We start from the raw sequence: 24,614 nt of genomic DNA on the forward strand, positions 1-24,614 counted from the left end.
AAGTGAATAACACCAAATACCTTTAAAAATAAATAGATGGCACTTAAATGTTCACATGTCGTTTGTTATTTAAGTATTATGAATTAAACTTTGATATTTTTATAATTCAAGAAATATTTTACTTTTTTGAAATTTAAGATTTTTCTTATAATACTCAACGTTTTCCTTTGATTATAGCATTTCATTTTTCTGTAAAAAATCTGCTATATTCTAAAGTTTCATGTCAATCAGTAGTCAGTCAGGCCAATGTAATGTTACATACATATATAAATTTTCTAAGATATTAAAAATGCATTCAGAGCTTATAGAAGTATTTATTACATAATCAAATTAGATCAAAAATATTTTCTTTGATATTTGAGAAAATAATGAAAGTGTAAAAAGAAAATCAATCTATTCTAAAGTAAATAAAGACAGTTATCTTTCTTTATTATCTTATTATAACTATATAAAATGCATTTAACATAGAAATTTTGAATTGTGAAAAGCAGAATTTGGTTAGAAAGTTAGAACTGACACATAGCTACAAATATACTTAAATAAAATTTCTTAGTGGAATCTGTGAAATGTAATAAAGAATCTCAAAATATCTTCAATAATAAACTGATATCAAACATTCCATTTTAAATATTGCCAAAAAATTTTAAAACCATACCACATTATTAATTAAATAATTCAATTAGATGCAAAAGTAAATATCACCCCTACCATCATTTATGATGCTAATTTTTACTATTAGATATAAAAGCAATTAGAAATTATTATTAGTGTCATAATATAATAAAATATTAAAATTATAAATTTTTAACATTCAATATAACTACTTAGGGCTTTTTTTCCACTATAAATATTAATTATGAATATTTAAATGTGAACTTTTATATGTAATTTGCCTATCATAACACTTCTACAAATATTAAAAGTATTTGAAAAAATATTCTTTTATGAAGTGGAAGACATTTTTCAGTGAAATTTATATATAAATTATAAAATTATGCAACTGAAAATATTTCGAAAGTTTTAAATAAATATTACCATTATGATGATGGCAATTACCTTATAGAATGACTAATATTAAAGCTGAATAAGTCTGATATCACAGTCATTTCATATGGTCGATAATGCTCGAAAAATCCATCAATTGTTTCATCAGTAGGATGAACTTCAATCAGTTCAACAGTTGACTTGTTTTGACTCTTCTGAACTAATAAAACACATTTGAAATTAATGAAAAATTAATTATGAGTGTTGTTTATTTCATTAAATTATTTTAAATACCTTCTTCAAGTGCCTGCGGTAAACATTTTGCAACATCACTATTCCACCATTGTGTGTATCTATAAAAATATATTTGTATTTTATTACTACACTACAAATGAAAACAATTTTTCATCCAGTATCCAGTATTTATAAATGAAAATTATTTACTTTATATAAACAATTCTACACTGCTTTTAGGAGTACAAAAAAGTTTACTACTACTAAAATTGCATTAGTACTATCAAGCTAGTTAGCTAATCATCACAGACAATAAAAACTTTAAAAATCTGAATGTTTACATAAAATTCTGATAGTTCAAAAAAACAAACATTTAAGAACACTTAAGACTTGAAAAAAATTAAATATTACAATGTGAATCTACATTCCATGACAAAACTTAGCTACAAATAAGCAAAAGACAAACATATTAACAAACAAAAACACAAATAACATCCAAACAAATGAAAAAGCCTAATTATAATGTTAGCAATAAGTTCCCATACAGCTTTCTTTGCACAGCTTGTAGTCATTATATGCTATACATTATGCTTTAAATATCATTTACATACAATAAAAGAGTTTCTTTGACATAAAACTGCTTGTTTGTGTAGACCTTTAAAAATCCAAGGCTCATCCCTATACTCAAAATTAAGTTTTTTGCCATTTTATAATAATTAATTATATGAAAAGTTTTTAAATAAAATATAACAAAAGGCACCACCAAATGTTGCTGGAAAAGTTAAGCAAATCCTTTGTTTTGGAAGCATTCTGTATAATAGGAATTTATACTAACTCTTCATAGAACAGTTCAGATAATGAATCATATTAAAAAATTGTATCTCAAATCAATTAGAAGTTAAATAAAAATGGATTCCATACATTCCCAAAAGTGTCTAATAAAGAAACACAAATAATATGTAAAATAAGACAAGAGTGAATAAAAAACTGAAATGAGTAAACAGAAAAAAACCCTTTATCAACTGTATAAAATCCTAAATAAATTTATAGCTTATTTATTTTATATAAAAATTAAATCTCTACATAAAATATTTCATAAATATCTAATTATATCTAATAATTATGCCATTTTAATAAAGAGATTTATATTATTCTGTAAAATATTGAATAAAAAAATAAAGTAACTATAGAAACTGAAACATTGAAATAACATTGAAAGAAAAACATTATTAAAAATAGTTACGATGGTTCAAATAAAACAATGTTTCTCAACCTGTAACGAACCATTGCCCCCTTCAACGTAGTATCACCCCCTTCAATAAAACCGTTATGTAGTATTGCCCCCTTCACTTCAAAATTCCAATGCCGAGGGCCAAGGCTAATGCCAAATTCGTACTGCATTGAATAGACTAGTGACTAGTATAATGTTATTTGTTTAATTATTGTACGATATAACGAATAAAATATCTAATTATTCTTAATATAATGTTTTACTATATCGCCCAGAAAATTGTTTTTTGCCCCCAAAATATAAATTGTCACTAATCGCCCCCTCAACATGGAAAATTGCCCACATGGGGGCGATATCGCCCCCGTTGAGAAACACTGAAATAAAATATTTAAATTTAGTTAAATGTTTTTACTTTTGTATTTGAATTTATAAATTCCACATAATTAATATTAGTATATAACAACTTTGTGCTGGAAAACTGCATAAATATGATATTAATATAAAAATTAATAAAAGTAAATTAGATTTATATTAAAACTCTACACTAGTACTTACAAATTTCTATGGCAAATCAGCTGACCGGATGCCACAGAATTATGTAAATAATTGTCAGTTGTCAATTCCCAAATGGGCAATTTTTCTTGTTCAGCTTTATAAACTCCCAAATAAAGATTTATAGCATTTTGTTTATCTGCATCTAAAAATGGAATATTTTCATTAATTAATTAATAGCTAAATAGTAGTTTAGAAAATGTTATTTTATATATTTTTTAAATACTATTGTAATCTTAAAAAAAATTTGTAAAGGGCTCAAATATTTTTAATCACACAGACAGTTGTAATGTAGTAATTTCATTTCATTTTTGTTTTTTTAACTTTAAATTTATTTTTTGTTCCATCATTATTACAAAAATGGTTTTTCTTTTTATTTTATATATTATACTCCAGAACAATGAAGTTCTTTACACAAATGTCCCTGATGATAAACATTGACATTGAAAGTACTTGAACTTTTCAGATTTTTAATTGACTTTTCTGAATTAAAGCAATATTGTTCGTTGTTTTTTTTTTGTATAAGTGGAGTTATTTAGTAATTATAAGGTTACCTGAAAAAGTATTACTGTAATATCGAGATAATGTTTGCATAATATCTCTCGAATGCGATGACAAAGGTGCAATTTTTCTGTATGTTTTTATTCGATGGACAAGTTGGGATCCTCCGTATTGTAATGCTAAGGTATCGCCATGATCTTCATATAATTCTTCTAACATTCTAAACAAAGAAAATGAATGGTTGTAACATAATAGTAATTTTTTATAAAATTTATTGCATTTATAAAAAGATTATTATTAACTGAATAACAAATAATTTTTAGTTATAGGATTAATGTTTTTAACAATGCAAATATCTTCTAAATTATGAATCACAGTATAAACAAAAAAATGATTGCATATTTTCAAAATTAATCATTTTTTATAAGACCTTCAAATACATGATTATGACAGGATTAATTATCAGAAGTAAAACATGGATATGAATATAATCAGATTTTTTTTCCACATTTTTGATTGCTCTGTGGACACTAAGAAGATCTTTTTAAACTATACTCATTGCAGGTTCTGCCAGGCTCACAATGGGATGGCTGAATGTGAGGTTAGACCATCCTAAAAATTCCTGCAATCACTCATTCATATTCAATTTTGGGTCTCTCAGAGTGGAAAGCTGATGTCTTAATTATCAGCCTACCATTCTAGACCTCCTATATGGTCAGATTAAAAATTAACATTTAAATCCAAATTTTTATGAAACAGAATTGTTTAAAAAATGCATTAATGATGCATAAGTTGTTAGAAACAAATGCTTTTGAAAAAAAACATTAAAAACGCTTTCAGATCAGTTTCCATAATTTATTTTTAATTTAAAAGTGCTTTTATCTAATGAGCCTCATTTTGGAGTAACAAATCAAAAACTGAAGTTTTTTTTTTTTTTTGCACCATTTGATAGAATATTTCTTCCTAAATCAGATTCAGTAATAAAAGTGTTGATTTTCTGTAAGAATTTTAACACAGCGTCAAACAAAAATTTCACTTTTGAAGAGTGAAAACTAGCAATTATGCAATTTGGAATGGCTCTTCAATTAGAATCCGGCAAAAATTTCATAGTGTGTCATCAAAACTTAGTGATTGACAAACTTGTGATAAGTTTCAATATTTCAAATAAATTTTCTAACCTTAATAAAGTTAGAAAATTTCACTCTTCAAAAGTGAAATTTTTGAAGTGAAATTTTTTCAATACATCTTCAGACAAAAATCCAGCAATAAGATGCTTAACTTTCCCAGCAATGTTTAAAATTGCATGTGAGGCATCATTTGTTATGATATTTTATTTAAAAACTTTTTATATTTTTAATTATTATGAAATGGTTATTATAAATTATAATTATTACAAAAAAGTATAATTATTGTATAATACAAAGTATAATACAAGTATAATTATTACAAAAAGTTTAATTCTGAGGGTAAGGATGCATTTTAAAAAAATTGTAAATGCTAATAATGAGTAAAATCGTCATTAAGTCCAACCCTACTCAAGATATGATGCATGACCCCATTTATCCCCACCCCATCGACCTTTCACCGCCAAAATTTAAATATCAATCCCCTAATACACAAACTGCCCTGCAAAAGTTCGGAAATTTTCAACAAAGAGCATGGGAGTTATTAAGCTTCAAACAGGATAAACAAAATTGTGCTCCCCCACATAAACTAACATCCATACGTACAGAAAAACTTCTGAATTTTTTGCATTTCTCGACATTTCAAGGTTCCGAATGCAAGAATGTAAAAATCTTGGGGGCCAATTTATGACCAATCACCACACTTTCCCTCTGGATAACAGAACCAAGAAAGTAACATGGTTGCATCAATTTTTTTGTTTTTTTAATTGATACAAACAAATTTTAACTATCCATTTGTTACTCGGAAATGCAGACTGTAAGATCTGTTTGAATAAAAATATTAAAGTTTATTAACTTCAAACAGATTATGAAAGTGAAAATATTCTTACAATTCATATTTTTAAAAAAAATTCATATAAAAACAAATTAATGGAAATATTCTTTGGACATTCCTTTTCGTTAAAAAAGATCAATTATTTTAGAGATGTAACAAAGTTTACTTTTAACTATCAAATGAAAAACAAATATTCAAAATATTATATAAAAATATGTGTCTTACCTAACAACATCTGTGTCAAATTCAAGTGAAGGACTTTCCAACACTCCCAAGGCATACAACTGTTTAATAAAATTTTAAAGAACTATAATTTCCAATATCATATTATAAAAACGATGAAAACATTATCATCATTTAAAAAATATTCTATGATATAAACAGTGTTTTAATGAAGTCAAAATTCTAATATATATCATTCAATAGCTTCATTTTTCTATAGAGTAGAGTTTTTAGTTCTCTCTCTTAACTAGAGACAATGATGGTTCTAAAATTACACAATCTCAAGAAGAAACTCTTAAAATCCATTGACATTGTTCAGTTCTCAAATATTCCTGAAGATGAATCAGTTGATTCAAAAGTACTTAAATGATTTTTTTCATATATACATTGAAATTTTTGAATCTAAGCACTGTAATGTTCAATTATCTATCTGTTTAGACAATCTGTAAAGTTGAAACTGATAAAATGTTGCAAATTCAAATTTAAATAGAAAGTTAACAGCTTTCAACAATTTGATTTCACAAATTTGAATAATAATTTCTATATACAGTGTAACTCCAATTTACATGCTTACCTCATTCCCAATAAACCTTTCATAAACAGGAAAAATCTTTTCTGTTATTTATGGTTAAAATTTGTACCTCATTCTCACATAATCCAGTCACGTTATTTAAGTTATTAAAATAATATTAGAAAGTTACATAACACCTATTTACCTAGCCAACAATGATTCTAAATAAAATAAACTGAGTATTGATTCAATTATTTATCAATATAAGAGTAACTAATACAAAATGAGAAAAGTAAACCTACAACATACAACATAAGAGAAGCACACATGAAAGTTAACAGATATTTATTTAATAGTAAGAAAATAAATGTTAGTTAAGTCAATAAGTAACAAAAACCAAGTAAAATAGAGTAAAATAAAACTGTAATCATTAATAGATGTAGAGACAAAGTTCACTAAACTCCACAACTGCATTATAATAAACAGCACAAACCCTATTTAACAAAGACATGATACAAATGAAATGAAAATGGAGAAAGAAATCTATGAGCCATCTAATTACAATGTGAAAAAAGTTGTGATTTCACACATCAAAAAGTCAATATATCCATGATATTAGAAGCCTGGAACTGCAGAGAAAACTCAAACTTCTCATTTTAATGTTGATTAAACAATGATAAAAATGAGAAATTTGAGTTTTCCATCTAAAAATGAGTGTTTTAATCACTGTGTTCACTTCAAATTGCATCATTTTTATTATTTTAAAGATTCAGCAACCAATATTACGTAAGTGTGTAATATTTCAGACAACTGTAAAACTATCTTACGTTGTAGCTATAATAGCTTCTTATAATGCTATAAAAGTTTTTAAATGTGTATAAAAAAAAGTACTTGATTTTGCCGAACAAAGCATCATTTTGGGCTACATTTCATCTCTACTTTCATGAATGTGGATTTTTTGTGTATGAAAACACTACCTTTTGTTCCACAGTGTTAGAAACTTAATTTTAAAAATAAAAATTAAAAATTTTTCTAAAAAATTTTAGGAAGATTTACTAGTTTTTCCCTTTGGGGCTGCTAGAACCCCTTGGCCCCTTCTGAGTGCACCACTGCTACATCATATATAAAAAAACATTATGCTAGATTTTGAGTAAATTAACTTACCTTTAACACTAGAACCATAAGACTTTCTGTATACCTAGATCCACTGACAACAGTCAAAATGATTGCTATACCAAAGTATGCTTGTTAGGATTTTAAATTGGATTTCATATAATTATTGTAAAAAATAACATTCTAGAACACTATATAATTTCAAGGGACAGTTTTATAGATCAGAAGGTTAGCCCCAAAAATTGAGGGAACTACATATACTTTGTATAATAAAAAATTAAGCACCAAAAACTACTCTGCAGGAATTTCCTCATTGCTACCTACCACAAAACAATATCCATGCATATACAAAAGCAGTTTTTTAGCATGAAAAAGCAAGCAACAATAACAACATTACTATTCCATAGATTACTATATAAAATTATTTTAAAACAAAAGTTTTCATGTAAATCTATTATATCAGTAAGAATCAGCATACTCAAAAAATACAGTAAATTACATACTATACCTCTTTGTAGAGAGGATTACGCTAGTTCATTCATGAGACATCAATTAGGCAAAATCAGATGCTGTTCTCCATCACTATCCAATAGAATATGAATGTCATCCATAACTTCACCTTCTAATTCATTTTCCAAAATATTTGATAATATATTTGCAATTTCATCTCCAGTAAGAATACGATAAATCAAATCTATCATTCATGTCTGTGTACACACACACACACTATGTGAATAATTCCAACAAGACAAACAAAGAATTGTTCTACTCTAAGACACAGAAAATGCAAACAAGACTAGCAGAAACATTCACATAGAAGTATTAATTTTCACAAGTCATAGACAGTGAAAAAAAAAAAAGTAAAACAACGGGATAAATCACTGGAAAACAACTGCTTTCCATGATCATAAGTAAACAAGTTTATATCTTGGGACCCAAAAATTCTATCAAGATAAAATTTGGTGGTAATGCAAAACATTCAAATTCAGGAAAAGTCAAAAGATTTCAGTTTCCTGTGACAAACTTGATTAAGTAAAATTCAATAGCAGTCAAAATGACTACCATTGCAGTTCTAGCATTAAATACACTAATTGCATTATACCATTTATTGTTTGTGAAACTTAAATGTACAGTGCTTGATGAATTAAAACACAAAACAAAAGGAGTTTCTGGATAACATAAAATATCATTTATCCAAAAGATTTCTGGTCCTATCAAGTTCAAATAATCCAGTTTCCACTCTACATAAATTAAGCAGATATTTTTGTGAAATGTTTAATTCTTAGTTGTAATTTCACTTTCTCACAGATAAAAAAAAAATATATCATCAAAACACACTAGTCGACAGTACAAAATAAAATAGAACAGAACTTAAGAAGTACTTTCCTAATTGTAATTTTCAGTAATTTGTTAATACTCCTTCAATTTAGAAGAACTGAACAAGTGAATACAAAATTAAATTATATAAAAATTTATCTTAAATTTATAAACTTTTTAAATGATCTGTTAACTATATTAACTTATACCAAATTTTATTTTAAAAAATAAGTTATTTAAACTACAATAAACTTTAAAACATACGCGCACACACACACACACACAGAGAGAGAGAGAGAGAATAAAAATATACCTGGAAAGCTAATGCGCATTTTCCAAGAGAAAATTGTGCAGTGTTTGTTCTATCCAAACAATCAACACAGTTGACTCTCACTATTCCAGTTTGAATATAAGTTCCTTGTTCTGTCTGTAAGCCTCCTATTCCAAGTCGATGAGATCTCATTTGTTGACAGTAATAAGAAGGCCAACTTTGAAAAAATCCTACTCTCTTCACTACATAGCAGGATATTTCGGCAAGACGAGCCATGACATTAGCTTCTTTCCTGCATTCAAAGAACAGAAATAAAATGTATTTCTTTATATTTGTAATCAAGACTGACAACAAGTACTTTATCCACATTTGCTGAAATATTATGTTTCAATTGATTTGATTTCAATTTTAAATTAATTAATTTTATTATTGATGTAAAGGCCAGTTTTAATTATTATTTTTAGTTTAATTAACTGGCTACCTAGTATTAATAAATTTTTGTTATTTAACTTAATCATATTTAAACACAAATTCTTGAATGCCATTTATATTACATGAATATCAATTAACAAGGTTTTTATTAATTAATTTGATTTAGATTCAACTTTAGCACATACTAAAAAACAGAAATTGTATCTTTCCTGCATGTGCATTGAAATGTAATTTAAATAGCAATGCCATCGATGATTTGTGTCGTGATGCAAAGAGATCTCATTGCCACTTCTGAATTAGTAGTCCTGTCATTGATTAGTCGAGCAGTTGACTTTCTTTAACATAGAAAATGTAGGAAGTTGACCATTGGTGGCTGGCTCTGACAAGTAGCTTGTTTGACAACTGTGTTATCATATGGCAACCGGAGCAAGAGTTCAAAATTTTGTTCATAAACCAAATTGTTTGAAAAGCGAAGCTTTCAAAACCTGAAGTTTGACTGTATATAAATATTCTGCTGTTCATAAAAATTGTAATGCCAAGATCATCATATCGACTTAAATTTTGCATTATAGTCATTATAATTAGATCATGGTAGAAATAAAAATAATTATAACAGCATCCTTTTATAAAATTTTGGTGTGAGCCACATGTATTCAACTATCCCTGCAAAGGTAAAAATATAGACTGCAAAGATCATGTATCTACAGTTGCATCACTTGAACTCTCAGTGTTGTATTGCAAATACTAAACATGCTACATTGCAGTAAGAGAGATCAATACATACAGGTGTTGAATTCAAGTCAGAACTGTGGACTACAAAAAGTGGCTTATCCTTCTGTGATATTGCTACATGTATGAAAAAGAACACAAGTATAGTGCTGCAAATATGGCATCAGTGGAAAGAAGGTGGTCATATTCCATTGATATCAGACTTGAAGAGTCAAGAACAGACATTGAGAAAATTAATTGCACCAAATAATGTTTTCAGACAAGTTGCAGTTTAGATTTATGCATTATGATAGGTAGACTTTTGATAAACACCTATTGAAAGTATGCAATTCTGAGACCAAAAACCCTGGTATGAAATGTTAGAGTGAGAGCATGCTAGTGGATTTAACTCATGCTCCTGCTTCAGATGACTAGCCACAACTCTGGCCAACTGATATTTTGGTGGCTAAATTCTGCAATGTTCCAACTTGACAACACCAAATAACTTATAATTCAAGATGTCTTGCATCTCCTAGATGCAAAACATGTTATTCTTCTTCCTTTTCTGAAAGATCACCAGATTTATTGCCCATTAAATGTAATACATAATTGCTCCATACCTCACACATCATGCTCCATAAGCATCTACCAAAATGATATTTGCATTTTAACACAGACAGCAGGATATGAAACAACCATCAGGAATCTCTTCTATTGCTACTTAAGCATTATTACTCCAATAAAGACAATTGTACTCAGAACTGAGTATTGGATCTTCCTCTGTACCCATAACTCTTTCTAATCATTTACATTTTGTATCATGTGTAATATATCAGATAAATTTCATTTTATCTGATGTCTTTCTTGGTGTTGTAATTTCTACAAACAGCAGTGTACAGTTAAATTTTATTCCGACATTAATTTTAATTTTACTTTTAATTTCTTTTACTAAAAATTAAATTTAGCTATTAGATTTCTTAAGAAAATCACTTACGATTTATCTATCCTTGCCATATCAAAGCCAATATGTTCAATCTGATGCATTGGTGGAAGAAATTGATTTAAGTAATTTATGGTTCCAATTATTTCTTCACTTAATATGCTTTCATGTTTCTTTTGTTCTCTTTTCTTTACTAAATTGAGAACAATGATTGGTGCCCCATAACGACAGATTAGTTGATTGAAATGACGACCAGCAGCAAAGCAATATGGATCTTTTGCATCCACTAAAAGTGAAATTAACATTTAAACATTATTAATAATATAAATTTTTAAGAACTTCTTTCTCAATAAATTATAACTAAAAATTCTATTAGTTGAATTTTTCATAAAGAATAAATTTGTTTTAGAAATAAATATCAAAAATAATTAATTTTTTTAAGAAACTTCTTAAAAAAAAACAAGCAAGCTGATTTTATGCTGTTCTTAATCTATCAAATACATTTTGAAATAAATCTTAGTTATATTATTATTTATCAAATAAAATTTAAAGTTAAAACATGAAAGTTTTCAGACTTTTGCCAAACTCAAAGGAAAAATAAACAATGGAACTATATTAATAATCAATAAAATATTCTCTTGATTTGTGTATTCCATGATGTTTCTAAGCTTGAAGATAGTTATGAAATTCTTCTTTTATGATATTTAATTTCTCAGGAAACTTTGAATATTGAACACACACAAAATGGTCAGATAGCTTCGACACTTCGTATAAATTTTAAGAAATTATGTATACTTGCATGTTATTTGTGGTTTTGGAACCATTTTTGATGTATCTTGAGACCACTGTGAAGGAATCGAACCTCTCATTTGAACAAATGCTGTATAATGCCCTCTTGCTAACGATGATACTGAAGAATCATGAACTATTTGTTCGGTTTCAACTTCATTTGCAACATCACCCTGAAACAATAAATAAAATAAATATAAATAAAATATTTAGTTATTTAATAGCACTTTTACTGTTTAAATTAATTTCAGATATAGTAAGAATCACCTGTGAATTGATTTAATTACCTCAAAATTTGCACCTCGTTTTAAAAATCTTGTTCCCGCAAATTTTTGTGAACGACGAGCAATTAAGGTAAGATACAAAGGGCGACCATATACATTTATATCTGAATAAATCAAGGAAACTAATGCTTTATATAAGTTTTATTTAAATTGAATAAAATAACTTGTAAAAATAAATTTATATGTAATAAATATAACTAATACAAAATTTTTTAAATATATCTTTTTTTTTTATCTTATCAGATATATAAAATTAGTAATAAAGGATACTGGATTGTCCAATAAATCCATGAGTAATGTACAGCAACCAATCTGGATGTAAATCTACTGGTTCAAGTAAATATGTATTCCACACAAATTTTTCATTTGCCTTTGTTCGAGCACCATAGCGAACATCTAAAAAAATTGGAAGTATTTAATAAGAATAAAATATAAGATTTTCTATTGGTCAAAATAACTGCTGAATTTTCATTGTAAAATCTTAATGACACAATTTTTTTTTTGTATTAATGTTTTAAGTAAAATGGAAAATGTTATTTACTGAAAAACTTAGTAAAATTCAACAGTTAATATTTATTTTACTTAAAAATATAAATGATAGAAATATAATTGTGATTTTCATATATATGTTACTGCTAAAGCTTGAAAGCCATTAATGTGTGTATTACCTAACTAATTTCCAGATCCATTAAAGTTTTGAAAATTGTTCTATTTCTCAAATTACCTAGGTAATGTGCAGATTATCTAGGTAATCTGCACATTACATACTAGACACTCAGTAAAGTGAAAATAAGATCTTTGCTGGAACAACAGCAATGTTTCTGTACTCTTAAATTAACATAATGTTATTTATTTAATATTTGATATCTAAAGAATCAAGTTAATACAATCAAACAATCAACAAATTACTTGATAGAATCAATCATCAATTAAAAAAACTAATACAAAAATCAAACGGTTTAAAATATTTTTATAATTAGGGAAATGAATTTGCAAAACATATGATAAAATTGTGCTTACTTATTAGTGCAATCTAAAGATTGGTGACACTTTGAATTACATAGCAATTGGTTTTTGTGACAAGCACACCTATTTGTGGTACATTTAGATTTGCAGTCACATTTTCTGAAACCCTGCCCAGTATCAAGGGATTGTTTTATTGCTGTTTGACGTAAAGATATTTCTACAGCAGAGACATAAAAATTCTTTCATTAAAAATCTCTCTTTGCAAATACTGAATTCAGATTTTGCCATACAATTATTTTAAAATACCTGTTTTAGTACCAAGTTTATAAAAGCCATATCCTCTGTTTTACTAAGAACCACAGCTAAAATAAGCATGCATCAGTTTTGCTCTGTCTTCTTTGGGTACTTTAATTCTCACAGTGACACCTTCATCAACATTTGGGTGCTTCGCATTAGAAACTGCTAACATTTTCTTTGCTTGCTTTTCTAAACATTTCTTGGCTTCATTACACTGTATTTTCTGATTCATATTCTTTTTACAGATGTTGCACAATACATTCTTACCATACCCTTCATCTTTAGGATCTATTTCACCACAAACTACGTGAACAAACATATCACACAATTTACACTTGTGAGTACTTGATACTGCTTTTGAGCAAACAATACAGACCATGTCTTGTATAGTCCTCTTTACAGGCTATGTACAAAACTGTGATGGCAATTCTGCTGAAGTTGAGGGTAACTCAGTGATGACTTATTCAACATGCAGAGGTGATTCCTTGGAGGCGCAGGGTGACTGATTATTATTCATAACAGTATCTTCAATCAACGGTGTAGAAGGCAGTTTAAGATTATTATTGATAAATTCTTGTATTTCTATAGGTGATTCTGCAGAAGCAAGAGATAACGGAATGTCATCTTAAGTAAGATTTGACTGTGATCCCATAATCACAGTCTCTTGTAAATCTTCTAATTTTTCAAGATCATCTTCAATATTTATCAAATGTAATACACTTTGTGGTATAATAGAAGATGACAATCCCACTTTTGCAGGACAACCGAACATGGCTTTGTATGGACTTCTTTTAATCGCAGAATGATAAGCATGATTTTTCATGAATTGTACAAATTGTATACCCTCACTCCATTTATAAGTTTAGTTATCAGTCATCCAAGTAGTTAGCATGTTTTCAATGTCTTGATTTGCTAGGTCTACACTTCCTTGACTTTGGCTGTGTCTAGGTTTGCCATTAACCATTTTGACTTCTGGCCACAACTGTGTTACACATTCTAAGATTTTATTACAAAATTCACATCCTTTATCAGAAAGCAAAATACTTGGAGTGCCAAAAAGGAGATAAATATCAAGCAAGTTATAGGCTACTTCATCTGTCCATCTGCCTGTTTTAGTTACTAAGCTGAGTGGTGAAGAAACCTTTGTCCTAACAAAATATAAACCCCAAACAAAAATAGAATAAAAGAAAAATAAAAATTAACTACAAATAATGCTCGGACTCAGTTCCTTACAATGAGTCAAATACAATATGTCAAACAATTCGTCGGTATGGACAAACTTTTTCACACTCTCTTGCGTATCTGACAATGGCTCAATGAGTTTTTCACAGCTTTGTACAGTCAACACATCATAAATTTAAATTATTCGATAATCTTGAGCTGATTCTTTCTTCTTGGAAACTTTTATTCACTTTACATCTTCAATTATGGAATCATATTATTGTTTTGTCATTAAAACACTATTATATTTTGAATCTTTGCTAAAGAGGTTGTCAAATAATCTTTTCTTCATTTCACTCACCAATTCAATGCTTGCTTGCATACTAGGAGTTAAATTTATCTACTTTAAAAAAAATCACAGCACAAATTCATGTACTAACAAGCAGAAATTAATTTGAAAACAATTAGCTATGCTACGCACTGGTAGCCAATGCAAATTATGAGAAATAAAAACAACTGGCAACAACAAGACACTGGCAAAACCGAATTAAAAGTGGAGGGAGAGGGAAAGAGTAGGGAAAGGAAATGAGAGAAACAAACTTTTGAACTTTAACAATACGAAAGCCGTTTATGCGCAGATTACCTAGGTAAAATGCAGAAAACTCGATTCTGCATGTTAACAGATCACCCTAGTTAATCTGGAGATTAGCTAGGTAATGTACACATTAACGGCTTTCAAGCTTTAGCAGTAACATATATATTATTAAAACAAGCAAGCTTTAATAAATATAAAAGAGAAATTACAAAAAACTCAAAATATATTGTTTCATCTTTGATTTCTAACAATGATATGGAGAGTTATTCCAGTTTCATTTGGACAATTTTCTTTTGTTGTAATAAGAAAACTTACGTGATATCAATGGAAAAAGAAAAAGAAAACCAACAAATGAAATAACTATAACAACCAGTGGTGATATTCGAAATATTTAACAAAGGGTTCGCCAACAGAAATTTTTTCCTTAAAAACCCCAAGCCCGAGATATCTCAGGCAAGTTACATAGCATTACATAAAACTCGGGCGTTTGGACCCACTAAAAGTTTTGGGTTTTTTTGGATTTTTGGAATGTTTTTTAAGTCTTCAAATTTTTTCAAAAATTTTTTCCCGCGCGAAAAAAATTTATTGTGATTTTAATTTGCCTTTAATGACGCACGATTCACGCTTAATTGCTTTTTAATTGTTTTTTAATGGGAGTTTGATATCAAATTTCATTCATCGTTCTAAAGTTGTAGTACACAAATTTTCCTTTGGTAAGTTATTTAAAGCTAGTTTCTGATGTCAAAAACGACCTCCGATAGTTTTTAAATTTTTTTAATTAATAGATTTTATTATATATAAGTTTAATTAAGTCGGGGGGTCAAAAATCGTAATAAAAATTTTAATTTTTTAAAAATATTTAAAAATATATGGTCAGCCAGTATTCACCCTACTATAAACCCTTCGCCTCCTGTAGCTTAAATGAGAATGTCCCAGGAAATCCAACACCAGCTGTTTTCAAGGTCATCCAGCTGTAAACACAATGACTCATTAGTGTCAGATTTCGCAAAAAAGCAAGACAATGAAAGTTAAACTTTGAAACTTTTTCTTGAAAATTAACGCATTTCTTTCGTTGTTTTCAGTTTTAAGTATTTTTGATGTGTAATTAAAAATTCCAAAAAAAAATGACCAGGAAGGGGTTAAGTACATATAAGTCGTCCTACTAACAGCCACTTCGCACTAATTTCANGTTTTGTTTCTTTTAAAAAATATATTAAAATATACGTATTATACTCTGTAACACTACTAAACTAGAGCCTTATACCCCGTTCGCTATGTTCCCCTTGTACGCCGTTCGCATATAACCTCCATCGACCGTTTCAATCTCGACTGAAACGAGATTTAGGCTGCGTACACACTAGGCGTTTTTAAACGCCTAAGTGTGTACGCAGCCTTAATCGCTTTAGTGTGTACGCTTTAGTGTGTACGCCGTCTAAAAACGCGCGTACACACTAGGCGTTATTAAACGCCTAGTGTGTACACGCGTTTTAAAGAACCAAGAGTTCTACATAGGCATACACACCTCAAACGCGCGCTTTTGGCCAAGCACGCGTTAAACGCACGTTTATAGACTTTTCTTAAAACGCGCATTTTTCGGGCGCTTTAGTAGAACCCTTGGTTCTTTAAAACGCGCATTTAAAAACGCCTAGTGTGTACGCAGCCTAAATCTCGTTTCAGTCGAGATTGAAACGGTCGATGGAGGTTATATGCGAACGGCGTACAAGGGGAACATAGCGAACGGGGTATAAGGCTCTAGTTTAGTAGTGTTACAGAGTATAATACGTATATTTTAATATATTTTTTTAAATAAACAAAACCGCTGAGAAATGTTACGTGTGTTTAACAACGGGTTCGGAAAACTTTGAAAATGTTAACAACGGGTTCGGCCGAACCTGTGCGAACCCGTTGAATATCACCACTGATAACAACCAATGTTCTAGAACATTCAATGGCTGAAATAAATCTCAATATGCCTAAAAAACTTAATTTTTAAATAGATAACGAAGTTTAAATCTTTCCAAAGATGGATTCTCAATTCAGGATATTGTGAAGAAGCTTCTGAAAAATGGATAAGCATTTCCAAATCAACTGTAGCTAATAACAACAATGGAAATGGAACTAGGCAAAAACACAAACTTCTTTGCATTTCTTCTTTAAAATACCCACAAAATCCAGAAAAATTTTGTAAGAAAGGATTCAGAAAATCAAAACTTCTTGCACAATCACTAGGAAAGATAATCAACACACTAGAACCTTTTCATATCCAAGTATGAACAGATTTAGATAAAACTAATGTTTTTGACCATGGCTTTTGACCAGTATAAATTCAAAACTGGAATTCGAACAACATGTTTAAAATTATTTTAAATTCCAAAATATTTAAATGTTGGAAAATAATTTTTGCTGCACATGTTACTAAAGTGATAAAAATATCCTTACATCACCACAAATAAATAATAAGATGTAATTACTGGTGTAGAAACCTGTTGTTTCTACACCAGTAATTACATGTTGTTCGAATTTATACTGGTCAAAAGCCTGACAAAGACCATGATTATGGTCGAAAACCTTAGTTTTGTCTAAATCAGAAAATCAACATTATGATGATAAAAAAAATCCCTGTGACCAAAATGAAATGGCAAAACAACTTAATATGTCTCTGCACACTACAGAATGCAATTTGTAAAGAATTCAGAAAGCAGTTGTAGAAAAACCACAGTTTATGTTTTCAGAGTGTTGCATATCAAAACCCAAAAGAACAATTACCGTAAGTCTTATGAAAATCATCTGGTAGGAAACAAGTCCAAATTTGTAGAGACTTTGGAGGAACTTATTTTTTTATTTCCTAAATTGTACTGCAACATGGAAAGTTTATTATGCAAAACCAGGAAAAGAAACTCCAAATTTCTGTTATCAGAAAAGTGAACATTTCTATGACAAGTTTATGGTCGTTGCTGCAATAACAGGCCAAGGTGTACTGTCATTAATAACAGTTCCTTCCAATTAAGATTAATTCTTCCTGTTAGGATTAAGTCTGATTATTATATCAAAAAGTTTTGGGAGATAATCTAAGCTATTGTTGGCATTAGATGACCTTTTTTGTTTGAAAATTACAGTTGAGATTTTTTTCCAGTTTTGAGTTTATATGATGTTAAAGACAGTATTTATTCAGTAAATTTAAATTTTATGCTAATAATGATATGAACTTTGTTACCAAAAGATTAAATTCAACCAAGTCCAGGGCCAATATCAAGAACTCCTCCTCCCACCCCTTCATCTGAATCCAGCATGACCTTTCGAATTTAAATTCTGAAATATTTAAACGTTGGAAAATTTTGTTGCTAAGTGCAATGACTCTGCTGTTTCAAGTGCAATGAAACAGCAGAATCATTGAGCAAGTGTTGATGTTGTCATGTTGCCTATGACAACAGCAACACTTGCTCAATGATTCTGCTGTTAAGTCATTAACAGTTAGATGATTTTTCAAGACAAGCATGTTACATCATCCAATTTATCTCAACAATCTATTGTAAGATCTGGGACCGATTAATTAGTTAAATTAATAAGTAGTTAAATTTTGAAGTGAAAAAACAGACTTGCTTGACTCACTACCTGGCATTTCTGTTTCCCTCTGACTGATAGATAAAAGACAATCAAATAACCTTACAAATCAACAATCTTTAACATTGTTTTGAATAAGTTTTGAGAATAAATCCAAACAAATGGTTATTAATGAGGAAAACATCAAAATCGGTTAAATTATAAGGTAAAAAGAGTCACAACACCTCGAAGAGGACATCTAAGAACTTTGAATTTATTTGCCTTATATGGTAAAAAGAATCAAAACACCTGGCAAGAAAGTATCAGCAATCCGGCCCAGTCATAAATTCTTATGGCCCACTCTGGCTGATGCAATGACACATCTTTAACTTAGGACCACATCACCTGATTTTTCTCCCATGCTCAGTAAGATAGAAAGGGGCTGACTTCAGAGGGTCGAGGCAAACATAATTTGAAGAGCCCACAGACAGAAGCTCTACCCACCAATATCTTCGCCAATTTCAACTCCCATCCCTCCACTGCCAAGATCCATGATCATCTCCCCAACCATCATATAACAAGGAACCTACAGACAGTGGATCACTTAGGAGGTATTTAGCAGTGACGTGCCATCCTTGGAAGCAGTGGAAGCACCACTTCCCTTGTATTTTCTAAAATACAAATATATATTGAGCAATTATTTTCATATTTTAATGTACTTTGAATTAATTAAAATTAATATTTTATTATAACCTCATTATGTATCTTATTACAAATTTCTATACTGCATGTGAAAAAAATGATAAGGTTGCTATTGTACAGTGTGTTTATAATTAAAGTTCCACTTTGAAATGGCCATAAAATGAAAACTATTGGACAGAATGTTATTAAACTTGGTAATATGTACAGGACGTCATGAGATTTTATTTCCTGCAAAAAAAAAAAAAAAAGTTAAAAAACTCACCACAAATGGGAAATGGCACTGTCTGCAATATTGTTAAACAAAATAAGACATGAAGACATTGTTGAAAATGTTTTTAATTGGTTTTAAAACACGTTACAGAGCATGTTCAATGTGGTGTCCACCATTTTTGATAAGCAAGTTATATCGCATTACTGTTTTCTCAACAGTAGCTCTTAGCATATCAGGAGAAACTCCACTTTTGTTTCGTTTTAAAACCGATTAAAAACATTTTCAACGATGTGCTTCATGTTTTACTTCGTTTAACAATATTGCAGATTGTGCCATTTCCCGTTGATGGTGAGTTTTTGAACTATTTTTTTTTTTGCGGGAAATAAAACTCCATGACGTCCTGTACACTATTACCAAGTTTGATAACATTCTGTACAATAGTTTTCATTTTATGGCCATTTCGTGAAACTTTAATTATAAACACCCTGTATATTCAATAGTGTTGCAACAAATAGTATATTCGGCCTCAGGCCAAATACCGAATATTCGGCCATGCTCCTGTCCAAATAGCCAAATATTCGGCCAAACTATTCGGCTCAATTAACGCACATACGAAAATTGGCGCACAAATTGCATTACGGCAAGGACCCTGCTCTATATTGGCCTGCTGTCACTATGCTTCATCAATCGCGTTAATTCTTGACAGTTGTAGCAGACAGACAAGAGCATCATGGCAGTATGTGATAAATGATGATATCAAATGTGGATAACAATTAAATGACCTACATGTGTAAATAACAGAAAAAGAACAGAGGACTGCAAAATGAAAATAAATATGAAATTGAGTTGTTAACATAATGAAACAAAGTCAGGCAGCTTATTGGTGTGAAATTCGTGGCCGTCAATGCCAAACAATTATCATCGTAGACTTCGGAAAGCTAAATGCTTGTAATGAAAGTCACTTAGCATGCACGGGCGAAAGCCTGGGACTGTTCAGGCTACCAAGCTGTCTCGAATCTGTGAAATCATAACTGTGACATATACCGACGTGCTATCTGTCTCTTTTCTCCGTTATCACCAGGCTATGAGTCACCTAATTATAAAATGGAAAAACTATGACAGAAAAGTGACGAATCGAAAGTATCGTGAGTGTGTATTATGATGTATGCATAGGCATACGTGTACTATAGAGATGGAAAAAAGAGAAAGGAAACAGCAAAGACAAGCGCTTAAAAAAGGATAGGCAGGGTCAGACCCTCAGATGTGTGCAACAATTCTCGAACGAATAAGGTGTGTACGTGTGCTGATCTTTGTAAATATAAATTGTGAATACATGTGACTAATATTATTTTTTTTTTATTTTGTGTATGTTATAAGTTATAAATAAATAAATATAAACAAACAACACTAACCCGACAACATTAAATCTAAATACCAAAATGATTAATTTACTGTGTTTTTGTTATTTCTTACTCCTGTTTTTAGGTATTCGGCTGAATAGTGATTAAATATTTGGTATTCGGCCGAATAGCGAAAAATAGGCCGAATACTGAATAGCAACCAAATATTCGTTACATTACTAATATTCAAATGTAAATTCATATATGCATATTCCCAATGGAAGCATTGTATTGTTGAATATGGGACAGTTTCCACAGCAAAAATATCTGAATGGTGTAAAGCAGCCAAATTATACGCATTCGCACATGCACTTTACAGTGCACCAATCTCATGCAATTTAGCTGGTGGATGCTACACACCAAAATAGTGTATAACGCTTCCAATGATTCTATCCAGGACTGGTTCTGGGCTGTTAGCCACCTGCCTGCTAGATATTTGGCCACCCTCGCCCTACTACGTGAATCATGAGTGGATTTATAACTTAACCCAACTGATAGGAGTTTACTACTATGTTTTTATGATAGTTCTGTATAGTTGACAGAAGTTTTAAAAAAATCCATTAAAATATTTTATATTTTTATTCTGCTTTCCCATCTTGTATTACTTACAGATTTCAATGTTAAACTACTGTTATTACAAGTTAGTATGTCCCATATTTAAGGGTATGAAGAAAAAAATGTGTACAATTCCTGTACAATGTTAAAAAATTAACTGTTACTTTGGCAGCATCATTTACAACTAAATTTAATGAATGAGATGCACAAGGTACAAAAAATGCTCTACAATTTATTTTCCTTAAATTTACGATTTATATATCCGTTTGATAAAAATTTATCTTTCCACTTCTTTCCCAAGACTACAAACATTCAAGTACAAAGTAACCAATTTCAACTTATTTCTATTTAAGTAGTTAAATAATTAAGAGATTAGGAAATTAGGGACAAAATAATACCCTGCTGAAAGAGCTGAAATTTTACTTAAACAAAAGCTTAAACAAACCAATCTCTAGCAGAGTACAGTGGGGACTGATTTCTTTGTAATATTAGATAATAACGACAGAAATTTTTCCAGTTCAACAAGAGTCCCTGAAAAGTTGTAAATTTTGGAAATTTCTGTGGACACCTGGTCCTAAAACAAATTAGTTAGAAAACAAATCACAGACAATCTATTAAGTTTAACATATTTAGATTTTTACAACTATGGTGGAAAATTTTTAAAATTTACAACAACCCTGTCGTGTCCTTTGAGGTATAATAGTAATGCAACAAAAGAGGCATTTGACATTGACCAGTATCGGCACCCTCAAAATTTTGCAACCTGTGTGCATGCAGGTTGTGAAATTTTGAGGACCGTCTCTGATTCTATCCATTAGCCACTCGTAGGGAGCTATTTGACTAAGTGGATTGTTTTAAGATTTAAAAAGTAAAGAATATTTTATGTTATTTTTATGTACATTTCTTTACAAAGCTATATTTAATTATAATTTTCTATAAAAGTATATTCATACAACTGAAGAATATTTTGTACTAGGTATGTATATCCACCACACATTTTACTTCACCAAGTAAGTTTTTATATTTAATTTTAGCCCTTATATCATGGCTAGTGATTCAGAATGAAATTGTGATATTATAAATTTATTTTTAAAAAGTTTTGGCTCAAGACCATATAATGAAAGAGAAAGCATTATTAAAAGAGAAAGATGAAAGAACAATGCCTAAATTAAATATAAATACTTCAACAAAACAATTTGTTCGACATTTTCATGATAAAATTTATGAAGACATAAAATGGTGTAGTGCTACGCTACTATTGTTGTATTTTGTATGGTATTCTTATCATGTACAATTTTTTTTCCTTCTATTTTTATTCTGTGTCAGGTTTTATTTTATGTATGGAATTTTGCCGTTTCCCTCCCTTTTGTGCCCTGGTGTCACCTTTTTCTTGGGTTTTGTATTGGTGACTGTTGGTTGGCCAAGAAGAATATTACAAGGGTAAGGACTTATTTCCAGATGGTGGGTGATATAAATTGTAGTGTTAGCACCTAAAGAGGATCTGTTTTTGTTTTCTCCGGCTATCTGGATTTTGGAACTATTTTTTGTAGGAGGTAGGATACATGTCTACGGGGCTTGAAGTCTGGGCCAAGTTTTTGGATAATCCAATTTAACATCATTACATCATTATACATGAAATACTAAGGAGAAGGATTAGATGTATGGCATATGCCGACAATATCACGGTGGTTTGCCCAGAACATTCCCGTAGGCACATTGAGATAGAATGTGGATGCCTACTGAAAGATATTGACCAGTGGGGAAAAGAGAACAAACTGCTCTTCAATCTGAAGAAAATCAAAGCAATGATATTTGCTAAGAACTTTTCATTGGTCCTACAGAAAAGGCCTCCAATCATTAAGATGGGAAGTGAAAAGACTGTAGTAGTAAAACGCATAAAATACCTAGGTATGACCATAGACAATAGTTTGAGCTGGAATAAGCATATAAAACAATTGAAGACGAAAAGCAGTATTATATTATATAATACTGCTGAATATATAAGTATTATATTCAATAAGGTAGCCCAGATAGCCAATGGCACCTGGGGGCTAAAAACAGAAGCTATGGAAGTGATATATGACAGTATGTTTATACCAATTATGACTTATGCAGCATCGGCCTGGAGTGGAAAGGCCAACAATACTATTCAAAAGAAGTGTCCTTCAGCAGGCACAATGGACGGTGCTTCTAAGGCTAATGAGATGATTTAGAACTACTTCTACCGAGGCTCTAATGATTCTAACAGGCAAGGCACCTATCGAACTACTGATTGAGGAAAGGACCAAGAGGTATTGTCTAAAGAAAAATGGGGAAAATAACATGATAGATCTACCTATAGATCTAAGTAATTTTGAACGAGATGTTCCTGTCAAGAATCTGCCACATCCAGCCAAGAGTGGTGGTGTTAATGTAATGGCTGATAACCCAATTAGGACAGATATACACACAGATGGCTCCAGGTCAGAATCTGGGACCGGGGCTGGTTATGTTGTTTATGAATGCAATGAAGAAATTCATAATGACAAGTTTACGTTGTAGTCATATTACTCTAATTATCAGGCCGAGCTATTGGTCATTGATAAGGCAGTGGAATGGTGCATAGAAAACCAAAGGAAAGAAGGAGTCTGTATTAATATGGACAGTCAGAGTGCTCTACAGGCCCTAACTGATAAAATATCTACACATCAGCAAGTGTTCAGAATACAGACTAAGTTAAGGGAAAATGGTTTGATTGAGAAAATTCAATTCAAATGGGTCAGAGAACACACTGGTATTATAAGAAATAAAAGAGCCGATCAATTGGCTAAAGAGGCAACAAACAGGAATGATAAGGTTAGGGAAGAAAACACTTAGGGCTCAAACAATAGAAAAGTGGCAAGATATGTGGACAAATAGCACAAAATCTTCAAATTCCTTCCAAATGTACAGGAAAGACTCTCCCATCTCAAATGGTTCAGAAGAAAGTGGAAAGCGATGATATGTCTCTCTGGGAATGATGGTCTAGGACAAGGGTGGGCAACCTTTTTTATAACATGGGCCAGAATAAATTTTACGTTTTTTCCACGGGCCATAGTAGTTAATTGACACCTTGTGACCTGTAAATTTTTAGTCTGCAAATATGAAATAAATAAATAAA

At 30.1% G+C, this 24,614-nt stretch overlaps 1 protein-coding gene across 1 annotated transcript in view; it reads right to left on the reverse strand.

Moving 5' to 3' along the window:
* LOC111618610 (polyphosphoinositide phosphatase-like) overlaps window positions 1–24,614 on the reverse strand; it is a 72,618-nt gene that overhangs the window by 13,569 nt on the left and 34,435 nt on the right. Inside the window, exons 9-18 of the mRNA XM_023360166.1 lie at window positions 12,319–12,444; window positions 12,052–12,152; window positions 11,775–11,937; window positions 11,030–11,261; window positions 8,938–9,187; window positions 5,687–5,745; window positions 3,556–3,722; window positions 3,005–3,146; window positions 1,279–1,337; window positions 1,057–1,204 (exon numbers count right to left, since the gene is read on the reverse strand). Coding sequence (XP_023215934.1) covers window positions 1,057–1,204; window positions 1,279–1,337; window positions 3,005–3,146; window positions 3,556–3,722; window positions 5,687–5,745; window positions 8,938–9,187; window positions 11,030–11,261; window positions 11,775–11,937; window positions 12,052–12,152; window positions 12,319–12,444 — 1,447 coding nt within the window. The remainder of the gene's footprint in view (window positions 1–1,056; window positions 1,205–1,278; window positions 1,338–3,004; window positions 3,147–3,555; window positions 3,723–5,686; window positions 5,746–8,937; window positions 9,188–11,029; window positions 11,262–11,774; window positions 11,938–12,051; window positions 12,153–12,318; window positions 12,445–24,614) is intronic.

The sequence above is a fragment of the Centruroides sculpturatus genome, unplaced genomic scaffold (genome assembly GCF_000671375.1).
Source record: "Centruroides sculpturatus isolate CEXI.00-Female unplaced genomic scaffold, Cexi_2.0 scaffold94, whole genome shotgun sequence".
Lineage (NCBI taxonomy): Eukaryota > Metazoa > Arthropoda > Arachnida > Scorpiones > Buthidae > Centruroides > Centruroides sculpturatus.